Below are 17,864 nucleotides of genomic sequence, written 5' to 3'. Positions count from 1 at the left end.
CGTTAGGACCCAAATACGCTGTTTACTTGTTAGTCGCCTGTCAAATTACGGCATACGGTGGAAAGATTGAGGGGAGATTCGGACGGGGAGGAGAAGGGCGAGGGGTGGTTCCACATCACTCACATCCCGCTCGGAACGCGTGATAGCGTCGACCATATTCCGTAGGATAGTTGAGTATACTTGAGGTCAAAGATGCCGTGTACGTCGAACTGGATCGTTAGCGCCACAAAAGAAAAAAAGAAAAACCCTCATGGGGTCAAGAGGGTCCTACATTTCATCGTCGGTAATTGAAGTAGTCCCGTCGATCTGGCGTGTAGGTCAATAATCCAAGTTCTATGTATCATTTTCCAGAAGCAAGCACGAACACTGGCCGTATCTTCAGCTTCAACAGGAGCGAGTTCGGTGGTCGCCACGGCGGGCTCGCTCGGCTCTCTCATTGGCGAGGCTGTCTCGGATCTTGAAGTCGAGGCCGGCGCCGGTGATTTGGATGAGGATTCGGCCATTTTCAGTTCCAGGGTCACAATCCTTGGCGTGGGTTCCCTGCCAGAAAGGGAATCAAGAGGCAGTTCGTTCATTCGACTGAGAGCGAGGGGATGTGCCTTAAAAACTATAATTCTAACCATGACGAGTTCGCTCTAAGAAGGGGCCATGACTAGGGAGCGGCCTTTGCTGATGCAGGCACCGGGGGCATGCAGAATATACGGCGAAATAACCTTGTGAGTTCCGCTATTCTGCATCGAGCCAGGGTTTGGAGCTAATCATCAGATTGCCAATGCTCCAACGGCGGGGCTCTTCGATGGCACAGCCAACATCTCTCTATCCGAGCCCAATTAAGCATTGTATTGATGGACATGGATCATGTTCTAGGTTACGACGATGCATGAAACAGTTCACCTGAGTGTGATAGCAGGCGGAAAGACCATACCACGAGACATAGCCATAGGCGAATACATCATTCAAGAGATTTCACAGGAAGGAACAGCATACTTGGTAGAGCGGCCACGCAGGAATGTGTAAAAAACACACGGACGCTCCTGTATTCAAATACAACATAAACAAGTTGAGTTTTGACAAGGGTTTCACGATTAATGTACATGATAAATGGTGACTAGGGACACAGACCACTAGATTTTCAACATTTCCGCCAGTGTCCCAATAACTTCACCCATCTTATGAGCTGATAAACTAATATGCGCCTCATCTTGATCAACCCTCAACTCTCCGCCCGATATAATCTTTGCTGCTTGCTCAGCCATCCGAAGAGGAACGTTGATATCCTTTCCCCCATGCCACATCACCAACTTCCCCTCCTCCACTACCAAGTCTTCCAGCTTGAAGCCCCAGGGACTTCCAAACAGCCTGGCCTCCCACGCAAATCCCCGAGAACTCTCGCGCACAGCCTCACGCGTGCTCCGGACCAAAACGTCGAGGATCTTGCCATCATCGGCGTGGATGGCTACCTGGTCTTCGACTGGCCGGCCCTTAAAACTATCCACCGTTGACTGCGCAAGTTTATCCGGAAGCGAACTATCCCGAGCAAGGGTTCCCATTTGCCAGTCGGCAATAATTTCAAGGAGGCCAGTCATCCAGGGAGCCAGATTGAAGATTACGCGGTTCAACGGCATCATGCCCGCAAGACCAAGCTCGGACGGATACATTCCCGAGACGATGGCAGCGCCGGCCAAGCGCGTTGACGGAATTGAGTGCATACAGGCCAGGGCATAGGGTCCACCACCAGAGAGGCCGAGGACTGCAAAGCGCTGGATATTTAGATGGTCTGCTAGGTGGAGGACATCTGGCGGAAATGAGAGGATGGCACGGTTGGGCTGGAAAGTCGAGCCTCCATAGCCTGGGCGGGTGACAGCGACGACGAAGATGTTGTGTTTAAAGGCTACTTCGTGAACGAGCTGGCCTTCATGGTGAGAGCCCGGGAGGCCGTGGAAGTGGAATATGATCGGCTGGTTTGGCTTCGGAGTTGTGCCGAATGTGGTGTAGCTGAGGGTGCGTCCATCTGGGAGGACGAGGGATTGGTCTTCCGACATTGCAACGGGTGAAAAAAAAAGGCTAGTTGACACTGCTTAGATTCAAAATACGATACAGCAAAATTGGAGTGCAAGATGAGTATATAGCCAACGAGGTTGCCTAGAAGTCAGTATGGAGCGCAGCTTACTTCGCGATAAACATAAGTTCTTATGTCAGACCAGAACAGCACGCCACATTGTCGTACGTAATCGCCTGTCTAACCCCTGTCAGATATTTGGTTATTTGTTGCTGCTCCTCGCATCGCCGCGATGTACCCAAATTCTCTCAACGCTAATTGGAGTCAACTGAACGTCCCGCTTGAACGCCAAGTAGCTTTACTGGTAGCTTGTCTAGACGCAGTTATTAACAAATTTAAACTTGATTTATAGCATAAATCTGTCTCTTTCTTTAACTTCTCGTCGAATCATGCTTTTCGGAGATCTGAAACCAAAATCTCAACTGACATGCACTCCTCTCTAACCCGAAGACTCTTCACACGGGTGATGCGCCACGTACATTTTTGAAATGTGGCAAGTAGCCACGGCTGCTCTTTCTCAGAGTGTTTCGCTCTTATTTCTTTGTCCTTGTTCACTGATTCGTCTGATTACATTCAATAAATTGCAGTTCTGCACTGAGTGTTCGTTGTGTGTTGCGATTGAAATCAATAACATGACTCCCACATGGAATAAGAACATCAACAGGAGAAAGTACTGGAGTTTAGGCTGGTGTGGTCCTGCTTATAAATGTGCGTCAGACAACGGCCGCTTTTTGATTGTATCGCATGAGAAAAGATAGTACTATCTGCAGAAAGAGATACTATGAAAGATCCGGAAATTAAGGCCTAACTCTAATAACGCATCTTCCAAGGCCCCCTTTGCCACTGTTCACCTTCTCGCATTCCTCCCTCACTGATTTCAGATCCGAAAGATCCACGACTCGAAAGACCCCCTTGACTTTACCAGTGGCTATGAACTCTCCCGTTTTCTCCAAGTCCTCCCGGATTTCTGGATTGCCTGACACGAACTCATATTTGATGTTGGTGCCACGCAGTTTAAAAGCATACCAAAGTTGGACCAAATCCAACACCCAACCAAGCCACCATGGAACCATATCAGGCCCCATGAGTTCTTTGAGCAGCGATGACGGAGGGATCGACGCGATGGACATCAGAACGCCTGTTCGAGGGTTCAAAAGCGGAATTCCGGGACTCAGTGTGTCCCACTGCGTGTTAATCATAAAGTCCACGCTTCCGTTAGACACCACGTCCTTGACATTTGTCGTCGTGTAGTCTATGAGCTGGTCAACCAGACCGGGGAGGTAATGCTCCACAAGCTGCATCTTTGGAGTGGACACGGTTGAAATGATCTTTTCAGCGCCAAAGACATTTTTGGCAATCTGAATGGTTGCGAAGCCCCCTCCGCTCAAGGCTCCTGGGATGAAGACTGTCTTCCCTTCGAGGCTATCCTCGCCGGCCAAGACCAGACCGCGCCTGATGGTTTGGTATGCTGTGACGGCGTATCCAGAAAGAGATGCAGCCTCCTCGAAGCTTAAGTGTGGCGGCTTGGGCAGCATAAGTCTCTCCTCGACCAATGCATACTCGGAGCAGAATCCTGGGTCAGGTCCACTGAAGGCCGGCCGAGTGAATGACAGTCCGTACACGGCGTCGCCGACTTTGAATCTCTTGACCTCGGAGCCAATGGCCGCAACGATTCCTGCACCTTCAGCGCCAAGTTTAATGGGAAAACTAGAGAGTTGATTGCATCAGTCATGCTTCTTTGTTTTTAACCTTTTCAGATTTGGTGAGTAGTGCATACGTTTCTTTGCGCAGCGCGACAATGGGAGAGCCTGCAGCTCGTTGACAGTCGCCTTTCATGATAGCCCCGGCGTGTACCTGGACGATTACACTCGTCGGGGTCGGTAATGTCGGAACCGGCATTTCGCACACTTCAAACCCAGCCGGGGTGCAATGCCTCGGCGCGACGAGGGAGCGCATCTTTTGTGGAAGGACGACCATAACTTTGTTTGGTATAATTCAAGAATCTACAGAAAGCAAAGGAAAAAAAGAAAGAGGCAAGAGAAAATTGGCATCTTTATAGCTTAACTCAGGCAGGCAGATAATCCACGCGGCCGGTCAGTGTGATGCTGATCCTTCGGTCGGCGGTTCGGTGGGGCAATCGGCGGTTTCGGCGGTCGCCCCACCGAAGGCGCCGAACACCACAGCGGACCAATCTTGCTCTTAAGTACGTACAGCACGGCGGACGAAGTCATTACACCACTCAGTCACAACTCGGGATCAGTATCGGACGTTACACTTGGGCATGTAATTGACGCGTCGCGTTGAATAAACCCCAGCCTCCTGACGCGCTATGCCCTATATCCGCTTCGGTGGCAGGCTGAGTCAAGGGGCTACGGTCGCCCTGCAGAAGGAGGGGAACGCAGTTGGAATAGTTGCACCGGCAGTGCCATCGCTTCGTATGCGGAATCCTAAAAAACAATAATTTCGGTTCTTGGAGGGAGGATTATTTCTGCAGCATTTCTTTTCTGACACTTGCGCCCATCGCTGGACCGCAGGAGAAGGAGGATTCGCGGTGATGGGTCGCGCCTTGTCCTTGGAAGGTGCAGCAGCGGCTCTCTTTCCAGAGATTATTTAGAGAAGCAAAAGTCCACAGAATTGTAAATAGAAGGAAAGAATCAGAACGTCATTGTCTTTCCTCCTTTCCCGTCTTTACTTGCTTGCCTACGTCATTGAAGTCTTCATTGCCTTCGACACCTCCACGAGACACGAGATTGCTGGCCCATAGCATCACAACATCACGCGAAACCACACGCTGGGTAAACAAGGCCGCCTAGATTTAAACTGATTGTTTCTCGCTCGCTCAGTCCGAACTTTCGAGTTCGATACTCGAGGCATACCCTTCGCGATGCAACTTTTCCTTTTACTCACATTGCTGGGTGTCGTTGTCCCGCGATGTTCCGCTGTCTTTGATCCAACTTCGAAGAACAACGTCGTACTGTATTATGTGTGGCTTCGTATGCCCCGTGAGTACGAGCGCCATCGCTGACTGTGGCATAGGGACAAGGACCGAACCAGGTCGACCTGTTATACCACTGTCAGCAACCCGAGATCGACGTAATTGTTGTTTCCTTCGTGCACCTGTTTCCGGCACAGGCGAATGGTTACCCCGGAACCAACTTCGGTAACCGATGCGGTGGACAGGTCTACCCGGGCCCCGGATTCAACGGGGTCAACGACCCTTCAAAGAATCAGCTGCAGTCCAACTGCCCGAGTCTGAACGCTCAGATTCCCGTATGCCAGCAGCAATATGGCAAAAAGATTCTGCTGTCTTTGGGAGGCGGTGTCTTGGCGTACCAGCTAACAGGCAGATACGAAGGCGAGCTATTGGCAACATACCTTTGGCATATGTTCGGACCCAAGGACCCTAGCTGGACCGGTCCCCGTCCGTTCGATTACAATGGACAAGCTGTTGAGGTGGACGGCTTTGACATGGATATTGAACATCCATCAACAGGTGAGCCGCAGCTGTTCCATTATTTTTTTTGGTTCCTGCAAAATATACTCATGCCTACTTGCAAACAGACAATTCCGCCGGCTACATCGCCCTCGTCACTCTTTTACGCACCTTCTTTACTATGGCATCGAAGCAATACTACTTGACTGGCGCTCCCCAATGCGTCGTCCCCGACGCCAGCATGGCTGCCATGATTTCTGCCGTCAAGTTCGACATGATTTTTGTCCAGTTCTACAACACTCCGAGTTGCTCAGCTGCCACTTGGGTCTCGAGCAACCCGTCGTACATTCCTGGCCAGTCGTTCCAGCAAGCTGGATTCACCTATGACGCCTGGGTTCAGTGGTTGTCGAACACGCCCAGCAGAGACGCCAAGGTGTTCATCACTTTACCCGGTTCACCAGATGCGGCAAACGCTGGGAGTTACATCACTCACGAGCAGGCCAGGAATCTGATCAGCGCCTATTACTGCCGGCCATCATTTGGCGGAGTTGCAGTCTGGGAGGCAACCCGAGGAGAGGGGAACAAATACAACGGCAAATCTTTCCAAGCCACGATGAAGCTGTGGCTGCAAGCAGCTGCAGCAAATGCGCAATTAGCGAGCTGTCAGGTAAGCCCGTGAAACAGAGGGAATTAAAAGGCTCAACTAAGTTCAAGCAGGCACCCACAACGCCAGTACCTTCATCTTCGCCGTCCTCCTCACTGACGACCACGTCGAACCAGCCTACTCAGCCCACAAGTACCCCACAACCCAACCCTGGCGTACCGGGTGCTTGCGGAGCCGGCATTGGATCTTGTGGGAGTGGATTCTGCTGTAGCGCGTACGGTTACTGCGGAACGACGACTGCTTACTGTGGGACCGGGTGCCAACCAGGCTTTGGCACCTGCGGCACCGGTGGCAGCGGCGGCGACCCTGGACTGCCGGTCTCGACGGATGGATCTTGCGGTCCTGGGAAAGCGACTTGTAGAGGCAACGGCAACTATCAATGCTGCAGCAGGCATGGTTTTTGCGGAAACTCGGATCTGTACTGTGGCGCCGGTTGCCAGCCTGGCTTTGGAATCTGTAGCTGATGGGGAGAGGGTATGATGCGGGAGGGTACATACGTGTTTTTTGGTGTCTTTGTACATGGAATTATAATGCAAAGCAAAATAATACAAGTTTCAGTCTTTAGGGAGAAGAAGTACTTGGAGTGTAGTGTACTCTGCAGCTGGGTGTCGCCGAGTCAGGAGACAGCAAGAAAGGAACCTGATAAACAGACGCGACGTGGACCACACGTGACGGGCAGTCGTTCCCAAGTTGCATCTTCTCCACCGGCTCCCTCCCCCGTGCCACTTCACATTGTGTTATTTCCATCAGCAATATTTGTTTCAAGCGCTTTTCAATTATCTGCCTGCTACAACATTGGATGGCAACTGTTTATCCCAACACGATGGACTGAGGATTCACGATGGGCCACATTCTCTTCAGACGCGTCTCAACATTCATTGCTGAAACCCCAAATCGGGTGTTGGCCAACACCAGCCGAATATGAATAGCCAGTCAACGTCTCCCTACATGAACACCCGAAACGGCCATGACCGGTCATGCATCTTGCGGGCATATATCTTTCTAGAGTTGTTCCTCAAAGGCCGGATTTGACACGGGCTATGCCACCCCAGAGGACTTGCCTGATCAATCCCCTGTAGTGGGTGGGCTAAGGTGTTGCGGTGGAGAAGCGGATAAAGCTTAATGCTACGTGATGTTTCCATCCAATCTGAGCGTGCCAGTGAGATTCACGGTAGCGACCTGCGGTCCGATGCCTCTCTCGCCGGGGCCAGCAAACAGTCCTTTTTGGACTGAAGGTTATGCCACCGGTATGTCAACTGGAAACTTTCTCCCCTTCGATGCCTGAGGTAGGCAGAATGTCTGACTGTCTACTGGGTGGTGGTGGGAGGAAGCTTGTTCTCGCCTACTACTACGATGACTTTTTCCCCACACCAAATGGTGATCGACAGGGAGCACAACGACTGTTTTCATGACTTGGTGGGGCAGTAACTTTCTTCCAAGCCAATACACTAACCTAAGCCGCTAGTCTGGCGGCGCCGCAAGCGAGGAATGCCATGCCTATGCGAATCTTTCCCCATGCAGGTTGGGCCGCGAGCCAAGCCAGAAGCCAACATGGGGAATTAGCGGCCACCCCATGAACCTCGAGATCTGAGAAGAGTTGTTGGCGAGCCGATCCCTGGGGGGGCTCTTCTGGTCTGCCAGCGAGGGGATCGCGGGCCAAGACACACCTCATCTAGGAAATGAGCCAACCAGACCAAGATTCGGCACTTCTACGGCTCGCTGCGGGCAGTTTCAGCACGCAGCCTCCAGCAATACTACAGCAACAATGGCTACGACGCTGCAGTATCACGAGTTTCACCGAGGTTCCCCGAGTAAGCACTGCAGACGGGCTTCTTCGCACATGTGTCCGAGATGGAACACTTCCACAACACGGGTGTTCAACACCATCCGACATAACCGGCCTTGGCATCCGGAGGTCGCTCAAGGCAGAGACTGTCAAGTCAAGTTGCTGCAGTAAGCGGCGGAAGGCAAATCCGGACAACAAACACCATGAAGAACCACATGGGTCTTATCAATCGAGAGACTTGTTGTTTAGCGTCTGCGGCACTCCCAGACCTCAACAACACGGTAAGCTTGGCGAATGAATACAATATCATGCCCATTATGACCAGAGTTTCAAGAAAAGCCTGCGGAAACAATGCATTGTCCGCGGATATAAGCAGTTGTCGGGCTCCTCTGTCGCCAGGTCTACCCAAGGAACAGCTTCCACCCACATGCACGTGCCACGTGCTCACGGAACTTTGTAAGCTCCGTATTGCGCCCCCGCGAGGGTACGGCTTGAGCGGTCCTGGCGAGAAAGGCAGCAGCCTCTCCTGTTCGATTCGTCCACGATTGTTTCTCCCTGAGCAGACGAAAAGTCCTCGAGCACATTATTCGCGTCTAGGATGGGATGCCAAGCCTTTTGGTTTCTGCCTTCTTCTGCCTTCTGCGTCCACGGCCCCCCCTAATAATTCCTTCTGCATGTCGCCATAAAGTCTGTTGGGAGGAAGGTTCGCTCGGGAATTGTCGTCCAGCAAATTACGGCTGATGCTACCCTGCATGGACAGGCGTATTTGCTCCTGCATTATTCTCACCGCTTCGCGCCAGCCGATCCCGCCATCCCTCCTCACCCATGCCGTTCAATGTTTGGCTTCGCACTCCTATAGAAGAATCAGCATACTTTTTTTTTTTTTTTTTTTTGAGAACTTTTCTATGTTGCGGCTCAGCATGGGCCATCTCTATCCGGTGGGATTCCAATGAAGCCAACACACACCTCTCACATGCTTTGTGTTTTTTACAAGGGAGGACAACCAGCCACTAACACGTGTTGCTTTTGCTTCTCATCTCTATATCCCATCGGTCTGGCCGGCGCTGCAGATGATCCTTTCAACGCTTTCCCCATCTGGGCTTCGCCACAGAGCAACGAAGCTACCGTTTCCTTCCATGGTGGATAGTCTAGGGCACAAGACTAGTTTCGCTTCAATGGAATCCCAAGACTAGCGTCCAATGGCTGGTTGCAGGCGACACCATCCGCAGCGTCCTTGGTGTACCGTTCCATGACTCGCTCATGAAACCAAATGTCCGGGGCCCAAACTCAGCGCTAAGCTACGTTACCTACTGGCTAAGAGCCTGCCTCAAAAGCTCCAGCGTCTGCGCATCAAAACTACAGCCCGCTATGCTCGTCCGCTCTCTGTTTTTGGTTTTGGATTGAACACAACTGAACCCAATTCCCTCCGAAGCCTCATCACGACCCGAGGCATCTCGACTTTTCCGTGTGCGCATGACGTCGTGAACCACTCTCCGTCACCCATGCTTATGGTAAGTACTGTTTTTTCTTTCTTTCTTTTCCCTATCACGTTTCTTTTCCCACGCCCGAGCACTCTGCTAACTCGGATCTTTTTTGCAATGAAGCTTCTCAACTCACAAAGTCAACTGTAGATGTGTCAGCCTCGCTGCTATCATGTCCCGGCTGGTTCATCATGATCACCCTCCTCTCCCCGCACTTCAAGTACCAGGAGGTCTCCCAAGATGACATGGCCATCGCATCGCTGGCCTGGGGTTTCACCCTGGGGTTTGGCTGGCTCACGGTATGGACGGCGATCAAGCAGACGACTGGAATGTACAGGCGGCAAGGCAATCGTATCTTCCGGAATTCCTACATATGGATGATCTGGCTGGAGATTATTGTGTGCACCATCTTCAGTATCATTTGTTGGTTGCATCTGAAAGGCATTATACCACCGAGGTAAGACCAGCAGCGCTTCTAAACATTGCAAGGACCCGACACTAATCACCATTCTCATTATCAGCTTTGCATTCTATTTCTGCATTTGTGAGTCCCCCCTGGACCCTATTACTTGCTGTTCTCGCATGCTAATATCTACAGTGACGACATGGGCTCTTCAGGTATGCTTTTTGTCCGTATCGGCAGTCGTTGTCAACATTCTAACTTGGCCAGGTCCAATTTCTGCTTCAAATCATTATCAACCGCTGCGCCATTTTACTTACCAATAACAAGTGCTCCTTCCGACTCAAAGTCGGCGTCGCCGTGCTCATCACTGCCATCAATATATCCGTCTACAACATTTGGATCCCGGCTCGCCTGCAGATCTCTGACAGATACATCCAAATAAACGACTGGTGGGATCGGTGCGAGAAGGTGATTTATCTTATTGTCGACGGCGCTCTCAACATCTACTTTGTCCGAATCGTCCAGAAAAACCTGGTTGTACACGGCCTCACCAAATACCAGCGGCTGACGAGGTTCAACATGTTCATCATTGGGTTCTCATTGAGTATGGACGTCCTCATCATTGCTATGATGAGTCTGAACAACACCTTTGTGTACGTACCTTGCCTTTGCATGGAGGACATATTTCTGCATCCCAGCACTCTGGGATCGAGGCTTCATGGTCACAAGTTTGCTAACGCACGTCCGTATAGGTATATGCAGTTCCATCCTCTGGCTTACATGGTCAAGCTCAAGATCGAAATGTCCATGGCCGACCTCATCGGCAAGGTTGCCCGGAAGCGCGATCTTGGCATACTATCCGCGCAAGACTTCAACGGGAACAGAGACTCGTATCAGCTTTCGGAATATAGCGAGCGACCACCCAGCTATGCGAGAGGTCGCCCCGCTGGCGGGGCCGACGCGACTAATCAAAACCGACCTGCGAATTCCATCGAGCTCGACAACGTTGCGAGACTATCACCCTTGCGAGGTGTAAATGTTGCTGCCGTGAGCTCGAGCCCCAGCAGCCGAAGGGCTTCGTTTAGTGCCGCCGCCGCCGATTCGGTAGATGGACAGCAACCCAAGATGGCTATATACAGGACGAGAGAAGTGGTTGTCGAAATCGAGAGGGTAGCCGGTCTAGGACATCAGGCGACGGGAAGCCAGTCGACTCAGATCACTCTGGACGATCCGTATGAAGGCAACGGGATACACCACGACGACGACGATTCCTCAACGAGGGCGCTCCAGAACCCCAACCCCAAGTCACTGGCTCTTCCAGACATACAAGCACCATGGGCGACGCAGGAATTCAGCACAAAGATATGGGACGGCACGAATTGCGACGAGGACCCCAGCCTGCCTACGTCGGTCGCGAACATTGGCACGGCGAAAGAGGGCGTCTAAGAGACGGGGTCTTTTCTTCTTCATCTTCTTCCCTTTCTTTTTCGTCTGGTGGCAAATCATGGGAGGTTATGTCCGACACACGGTCAAACTGGGACGAGCGGCGGCGAAGCTCGGATGACGACTATGAGACGCCGCAGATAAACTTGTCGCCGTATTTTTCGCTGTAAAGGTACCCGCGCTACGACGTTTGGCCCGGCTTCCATCTTGAGTTCTCCGACACGGCGATTCCACACAGCCTGGATTCGGACCCGTGCTCCACTGTTCAGCGCTATCGTCACCTTCTTCAGCCACTGTCGCCTGGTCAGACGACACCCCCCTCGGTACTTGCTGCTGGCTGTCATGAGACGGTCGTAAACAGGCATCGCCTCTGCCGAGGTCCACAGTATCGGCGTTGGCCGGTACCGACACCCCCTTCGACGGGTTCATGATTTGGGATATATACACATGGGATTAGCGAAATATGCGGCCGATGGGGAAAAGTTTTTTTAAAAATGATATTCGCGTTTTAGACTGGGGAACATTTCAGAGAAACAAAATGGTTGGTCATGCAAGGTCAGGGTTCACGCGGCATCCTTGGACTTGCCTCGCCCTCGACGGTTTTTAATGGTACGGAGTTTCGGTGTGAGCATTCTTATTCCGTCGTCGTCTCTGAGCAAGGCGTTTAACGGACAGGGTATTATTGGGCATGGCTACAGGGTCGGATGCTTCTTGGGGGTTTGGTTTATTTGCGGTTGGTCACGAAGGCGAACTATTGTTCTTTGAGAAATACCCCGAGATAGCAATTCGATATGTGATTTGGTGTGGTGGACATTCTTGACCGAAATTCATTGGTTTTCAAGCTATTGTCATGTAACAACGACTTATGCGTACGTATAGCCTTGCTTATATATGTTACACGAGAGATTGTCAATCAGTACCCCAGCCTTGTTCCAGTTGCGTAGAGACCACAAATTCACAGGTGCTATTCGTACCTGAGAGTGATTCTTTCTCTCAGTCGTACAGGACTTTCGTCTTAATGTCTTTTGACGTTGGACCTACGTAGTCCTCCAACATTGATAGCCTGCAACGGAAGTTTTCCACTGATAACCACTGGGTATACATGTTTAGCACAGACAATAACCATTGCGGACTGCGGTGTTCCAATATCAACAAAATTAGGGAAAGCATTCCAAGCACAGGTCAATAACTAGTTAATAAGTCGCCAAGAACTCTACTCTATAACACGGCCATGTGTTGCACTTCAAAACGACAGTAACCAAGACCGCGAATAGTCCTTACTGTTTTCTTGATCAAATCGGACCTGCCAAAGTGTTTATAATGTATAGACAGCAATGATAGGCATCACGAGCGGTTTTCAGAAATTGGTAGCTGGTTGGCTTCAGAGTACAGTTCCAGGCCCATGAACTTTGCCTTGGCAACACCCCCTTTGTCCTTAAAGAGATGTATAACCTCCTCATGACTTCTCAAAGTCTCCTCTTATGCAAAGCTAGACTTGCATGTTCCAGCATGAAAACCACGCAATTATCTGCCAAGACCTGGGCGCCTCAAATTTGGTGTCTGCAGGTCGGAACGTTAGCGCCCAACTACATAATACACTCGTGTAAACAGGATCCTGCGTCAGCAGCCACCACACCCGTGGCGAACGGTTCGAGAGCGAACAACGCCATCGCAGCATCCGTAAGGAGATACACGCTCCGTCCCGCTAGATGTACGGGCACCGAAACCCTCCCACATGATCACCACTATAAGCTGCATGATGAGCCAAATATGGGCTGTTTAATATACTATACTGATCCTTTTTGGGTGTGCTGGCATGCCAGAAACGGAGATAGTAAGTATTATAGACAACGGGTTTGTGTTATAGTCAACACGAATCTGTCGACGTCAAACTATAAATCTACCTCGCTTGGCTTCCTTTCCTGAAAGATAATCAACCCACCTGCCCAGCACAGCGACATCCTACACTGACCAAATACAATGCGTTACCTCCTCGTTCCCGGCCTTCTGGCCTTTCTCGCCGAGGCGCAGCAAGTGGGCACTCTGATGCCAGAAGTACACCCAAAGCTCACGTGGAAGCGATGCGGCATCGACTCGGCCGGGGCCGGAGCATGCAACACAGTAAACGGGGAAATCGTCCTGGACGCGGAATGGCGTTGGCTGCACCAAGTCGACGGTTTCCGCAACTGTTACACCGGCAACGAGTGGAACTACGAGTACTGCAACACGACCGAGTTCTGCGCCGCGAACTGCGCGCTCGAGGGCGCCGACTACCGGGGGTCGTACGGCCTGACCACCAACGGCAGCAGCCTGACGCAGAAGTTCACGACGCTCTCCGCCTTCGACCGCAACATCAACTCGCGCGTCTTCCTGTTCGACGGGGGCGCTAACAAGTACCAGACCTTCACGCTGTTGGGCAACGAGCTCGCGTTCGACGTCGAGCTTTCGTCGGTCGAGTGCGGCATCAACAGCGCCCTGTACTTCGTCGCGATGGATCCCGACGGGGGGTTGGAGCGGTCCCCGTTGAACAAAGCCGGGGCCAAGTACGGGACCGGGTACTGCGATGCGAGCTGTATTCAGAGCAACCGGTTCGTTGATGGCAAGGTACGTTAGAGACGGCGGTCACCATTCTCTTGTAGGATGCGCTTTGGCGACTAACTTGGTATCATTCCGCAGGCAAACCTTGAAAACTGGACGCCTTCTGCGACCGATCCACACCGCGGCACCGGAGCCCTTGGCGCGTGCTGTCCCGAGTTCGATGTCTGGTAAGGATGCCATCCCTTCCGCGGGCTGCTATCAAGACCCAAAAAAAAAAAAACACAGTCAGAACGTAAACTGATCCGTCCTGCGCCCAAGGAATTCCAATCGCCATTCCTTTTCTACTATTTCAAAGTCCTGCAGAAAGAACGACTATTTCGTCTGCAACCGCAACTGCTACATAAACAGCGGCGAGACAAAGCTGGCTCCGTTTTGCGACATGAAAGGCTGCGATTACAACCCGTACAGACTCAACGTGAAGGACTTTTACGGCTGGGGCAAGACGATAGACACAAGCAAGAAAATCACGTCAGACTCACTGAGCCCCCCCAGCCCCCCCCTTCCTCGATTTCCCCCCTTGCGTATAACAAAAAGGTGTTCTAACGCCTGCGAGAATTGATGGGTACTAATTTTTGGGGACTTACAGGGTCGTCACCAGGTTTGAAGAAACCCAAATCACCCAGTTCTTCGTCCAGGATGGCGTCAGATTCGAGGCGCCTGCGCCAGGTTACCCCGACTTTCCCGAGGGCAGCGGTCTGAGTGACGGCTACTGCCGGGCCCGGGCCGACACCTTCGGAGAGCAGGACTGGTTCTTGCTATTCGGCGGCTTCACTACCCAAAACAACGTCCTCCGACGCCCGATGGTGCTCGCCATGTCCATCTCCAACGATGTAAGTCGTACCCCTTCCCTCGAGCCCGGGGTTTGTTGTTAGGGGGACGGGGACGGGGATAGTCCGTACTCGGGTGCGCTAACCAGGCGTGCTCTTATTTTAGCATTGGGCGAATAACTTATGGCTGGATTCGACATTTCCAGTAAATGCACCACCCGACCAGCCGGGAGCGGTGCGTGGTCCTTGCTCAACGGGGGGCAGCCACCCGCAAGAAGTTGCGGATATGTGGCCCAACGCGTAAGAATTTCGACGTGACCTCAGGGTTGTGATCCAAATTGCTGACAGTCGCAACAGCAAGGTTGCGTGGTCCGACATTAGGTTCGGACCCATTGGATCTACCGTGCAGGTATGAACGGGGGGCCCTCAAGGGACGCCGAGGAGGGACGAGAACCGAGATATTGCCCCATCCAGTACCTCGGAACCTCTACTGGGCGAAGACTTGCAGGCTTTGGATACCACAGTATATAACGGGGACGTGGAAACATATTTCATTCAAGGGTGTATAGTGTCTGCAGCATTCATTGACTCCATGCAATATGCTATAAATTTCCATGAAGACCATTTTCCAAGACACAAAGAACCCTGGTGAACTACCGCAGCTCCTTCGCATCCACCCAGTTACCGTGCAACCCAGCCCTCAGCCTCATGGGAACCTTGACAACGGCCACGGGCTCGGCGAACTTTCGCGTGTCGATGATGTGAAGCTCGCTGGACATGGTGCCGTAGTTGTTGACCAGCGCGATGAGAAACCCGTCGCCCTCGCCCGCGTCCTCGGACCTGGGCACGAACACGGGCTCCTGGACCATGTGCCTCGGCCCGGGGTAGTACACCTCCAGCGCGCCCTCGGCGTGGTCCAGGTGGCCCAGCGCGTTGTACAGCGGGTGGCCGCCGCCCAGCACGGGCATGATGGCGGCGAAGTCGGTGCCGAGCGACGGGTCCATCATGTCGAAGAAGCTGTGGCGGTGGGGTTTGGACAGGACGCGCTCGTCGATGCGGGGGAACTCGACGTCGTGGCGGAGGATCGTCGTCGGGGCGGGGAGGTCGAGGGGCCCGGCGGCGCGGGGGTCGAACTCGAAGCGCACGTACTGCGCGCGGATGTCGCGGGGGTCCGGGGCGTTGCCGTCGGCGTCGGGCCACCAGAAGAAGACGTTCTTGTCCGTCAGCGGGAGGTCGAAGACGATGTTGCCCGAGGGGGTCTCGTAGGCGTTCGTGGTGTGGCCCGGGAACGCGTTCGGGGCGCGGAACCACTTGCGGAGGCGGGCTGTCAGCTTTGTTTCCAACGAGAACAACAACTGGAACGGGTGGGTTGGGCTTAGTGGTGTGTCTGAATTACCTTGACGTCGCTACCTTTGGCTCCGCGTCGGGGCAGGACGCCGAGGTAGAACGGCACGTTCGGATCCCATTGCCAGTGCTCTCCCCCGGCCTTGAGTCGTTCAATATCGCAGATCTGGGGAATCATCGGGAACAAGACCTGACGATACTGTCAGCAATAACGCGGCACAAGTGGTGTATCTGGAGTCAAAGGACAAAATGATGGCGCCTAGAGCCGCGTACCCAGTTGTCAGTGACGGCAAAGTCGTGGATCATCCCGACGACGGGCGCCACAAGCCACACAGTCTGGATGAACTTGCCATCGGGGGCGATGCTAAAGTAGCAGACGTCGGGCGTCCCGTCCCCCCTGGCCTCGTAGCCGAAGCACACGAGCTCGCCCGTGGCCGGGTCCGTCTTGGGGTGCGCGGTGAAGGTGCAGCTCGGCAGCTGGCCGTCAAAGTCGCACAGGCCCACCGTCTCGAGCGTGGCGGGGTCCAGCAGGTACGGCGGCGCGTCCTCCTTGATGGCCAGGAGGGACTTGTTGAAGTAGTAGACGTTTGTGTTGGCCGTGGTGCGGACCTTGAACTCGACCGCGTCGGTGTACTTGTTGCGGTATGCCCCTTTTGTTCGCGCCGGATTTGTTCAGTTTCCCCCTTTTTTTGGTTCTTTTTTTTTTTGGTTCTTTCTTTTCTGCACGATTCGGCGAGGAGAGCACTTTGCTGGGGACTAACCTGCGAGGGCCCGCTTGGCCTCTCTTTCTCTTGTAAACTTCTCCGTCCGGACGAATTTCTGCTGGAAATCGACGTTGCCGTTGTGGAAGCGAAAAGCCGTCACATTCCCGTCGCCGTTGAACCACTAAAATACAAATTAACCTTTATTTCGCGTCAAGGCCAGCCGGGCTTTCCATAAATATGCAGCCGACCAGAAACCAAACAATTTCGTATAATCACCAGGAAAACATTGCGAAACGTACAGGATCGTTCTCAACAAAGGGGGGGAATTGGGGATCCGGCATCACGCGGTAAAAGGCGCCGTCCAGCTCGGCGGGGACGGAGCCGGCGATCTCCAGATTGCGGATCTCGCCCTCGAAGCGGCACGGCTTCATGAAGCCCGAGAACTGGGGCTGGTCCGGGAAGGATTTCGCGGGTGGGTCCGCGAGCGAGGCTCGGAAGTGGCCGGCCATTGCGGCGGGGGTTGGCAGGGACGGAAAGGGAGCAACGAATAATCAAGGGAAACGGTGAGAGTATTTTTTTTCCGTCGAAGGCGTTATGATAGCAATTGTGCCAGTGCAGAGTTTTCCCGCCGAGTTGTGCGGAGAGGGAGGTGAGGCTTAAATTCGAACAAGAGTTGGTCGAGCGCGTTGACGGCCGCAAACGGTCGACTCGGCAAAGCCCCGGCCGCCGGGAAGTCCCCGCTATCCCCGGGCTGTACACCCCGGTCCGACTACAATCAATCAACATTCATCGCCACGACGAAAATGCCGGGAGTGATAAATCGATTACTGAAAACGCGGAGAAGGGAAAAGCAGTGGAATAAGCCGCCACGAGGAGGTTGCATTCCTTACACCCGCATTAACTTTTATGAGTTGGTTGGCTTCGATTGGCCCACTTGGCCCTATCTCCCCGAGAGGTCGTCATTAAGTCCACAACCCACATATTTGTAAGCGGGGACCGGCGAGTATCAGGACGACGAAGAAGGCTGCGAGTAATGAAGACACATGACAGGTCAGTCGCCATCCCCTGTTTCTCTGATTGGCGGGCAGTGTATTTCTGCTATTCCAACGAAACGTGCTTATGTTTTCTAGTGCTACCAGCAGGCTCATGACAAGCATAGGCCGAGTTTGACTAACCCAGGAG

General features: G+C 52.9%; 6 protein-coding genes across 6 annotated transcripts; 3 read left to right on the top strand and 3 right to left on the bottom strand.

The window, feature by feature from the left end:
• Window positions 1-1,124: 1,124 nt before the first annotated feature.
• Window positions 1,125-2,042, bottom strand: EsH8_VII_000461 (alpha/beta fold hydrolase; the record flags this gene model as incomplete). The annotated part of the gene is made up of 1 exon (XM_083270594.1): window positions 1,125-2,042. The coding sequence occupies one exon, from the start codon at window positions 2,040-2,042 to the stop codon at window positions 1,125-1,127; it is 918 nt and encodes a 305-aa protein (XP_083128151.1).
• An 814-nt stretch (window positions 2,043-2,856) lies between these two features.
• EsH8_VII_000460 (uncharacterized protein) lies at window positions 2,857-4,036 on the bottom strand (the record flags this gene model as incomplete). The annotated part of the gene is made up of 2 exons (XM_083270593.1): window positions 2,857-3,766; window positions 3,837-4,036. 2 exons carry the CDS (start codon window positions 4,034-4,036, stop codon window positions 2,857-2,859), a joined length of 1,110 nt encoding a protein of 369 aa, XP_083128150.1.
• A 907-nt stretch (window positions 4,037-4,943) lies between these two features.
• EsH8_VII_000459 (uncharacterized protein) lies at window positions 4,944-6,171 on the top strand (the record flags this gene model as incomplete). Its single annotated transcript, XM_083270592.1, has 3 exons — window positions 4,944-5,042; window positions 5,096-5,552; window positions 5,621-6,171. The coding sequence occupies 3 exons, from the start codon at window positions 4,944-4,946 to the stop codon at window positions 6,169-6,171; spliced, it is 1,107 nt and encodes a 368-aa protein (XP_083128149.1).
• Window positions 6,172-9,614: 3,443 nt separating this feature from the next.
• EsH8_VII_000458 (uncharacterized protein) lies at window positions 9,615-11,272 on the top strand (the record flags this gene model as incomplete). The annotated part of the gene is made up of 5 exons (XM_083270591.1): window positions 9,615-9,880; window positions 9,945-9,967; window positions 10,022-10,041; window positions 10,094-10,479; window positions 10,579-11,272. The coding sequence occupies 5 exons, from the start codon at window positions 9,615-9,617 to the stop codon at window positions 11,270-11,272; spliced, it is 1,389 nt and encodes a 462-aa protein (XP_083128148.1).
• A 1,977-nt stretch (window positions 11,273-13,249) lies between these two features.
• EsH8_VII_000457 (uncharacterized protein) lies at window positions 13,250-14,814 on the top strand (the record flags this gene model as incomplete). The annotated part of the gene is made up of 5 exons (XM_083270590.1): window positions 13,250-13,873; window positions 13,946-14,034; window positions 14,126-14,335; window positions 14,454-14,697; window positions 14,740-14,814. 5 exons carry the CDS (start codon window positions 13,250-13,252, stop codon window positions 14,812-14,814), a joined length of 1,242 nt encoding a protein of 413 aa, XP_083128147.1.
• Window positions 14,815-15,287: 473 nt separating this feature from the next.
• Window positions 15,288-17,191, bottom strand: EsH8_VII_000456 (carotenoid oxygenase family protein; the record flags this gene model as incomplete). Its single annotated transcript, XM_083270589.1, has 5 exons — window positions 15,288-15,944; window positions 16,031-16,168; window positions 16,252-16,628; window positions 16,740-16,863; window positions 16,982-17,191. The coding sequence occupies 5 exons, from the start codon at window positions 17,189-17,191 to the stop codon at window positions 15,288-15,290; spliced, it is 1,506 nt and encodes a 501-aa protein (XP_083128146.1).
• Window positions 17,192-17,864: the final 673 nt, after the last annotated feature.

This window comes from Colletotrichum jinshuiense, chromosome 7 (assembly GCF_051148585.1).
Source record: "Colletotrichum jinshuiense chromosome 7, complete sequence".
Classification (NCBI taxonomy): domain Eukaryota; kingdom Fungi; phylum Ascomycota; class Sordariomycetes; order Glomerellales; family Glomerellaceae; genus Colletotrichum; species Colletotrichum jinshuiense.
This window is presented reverse-complemented; position numbering and strand designations above follow the sequence as displayed.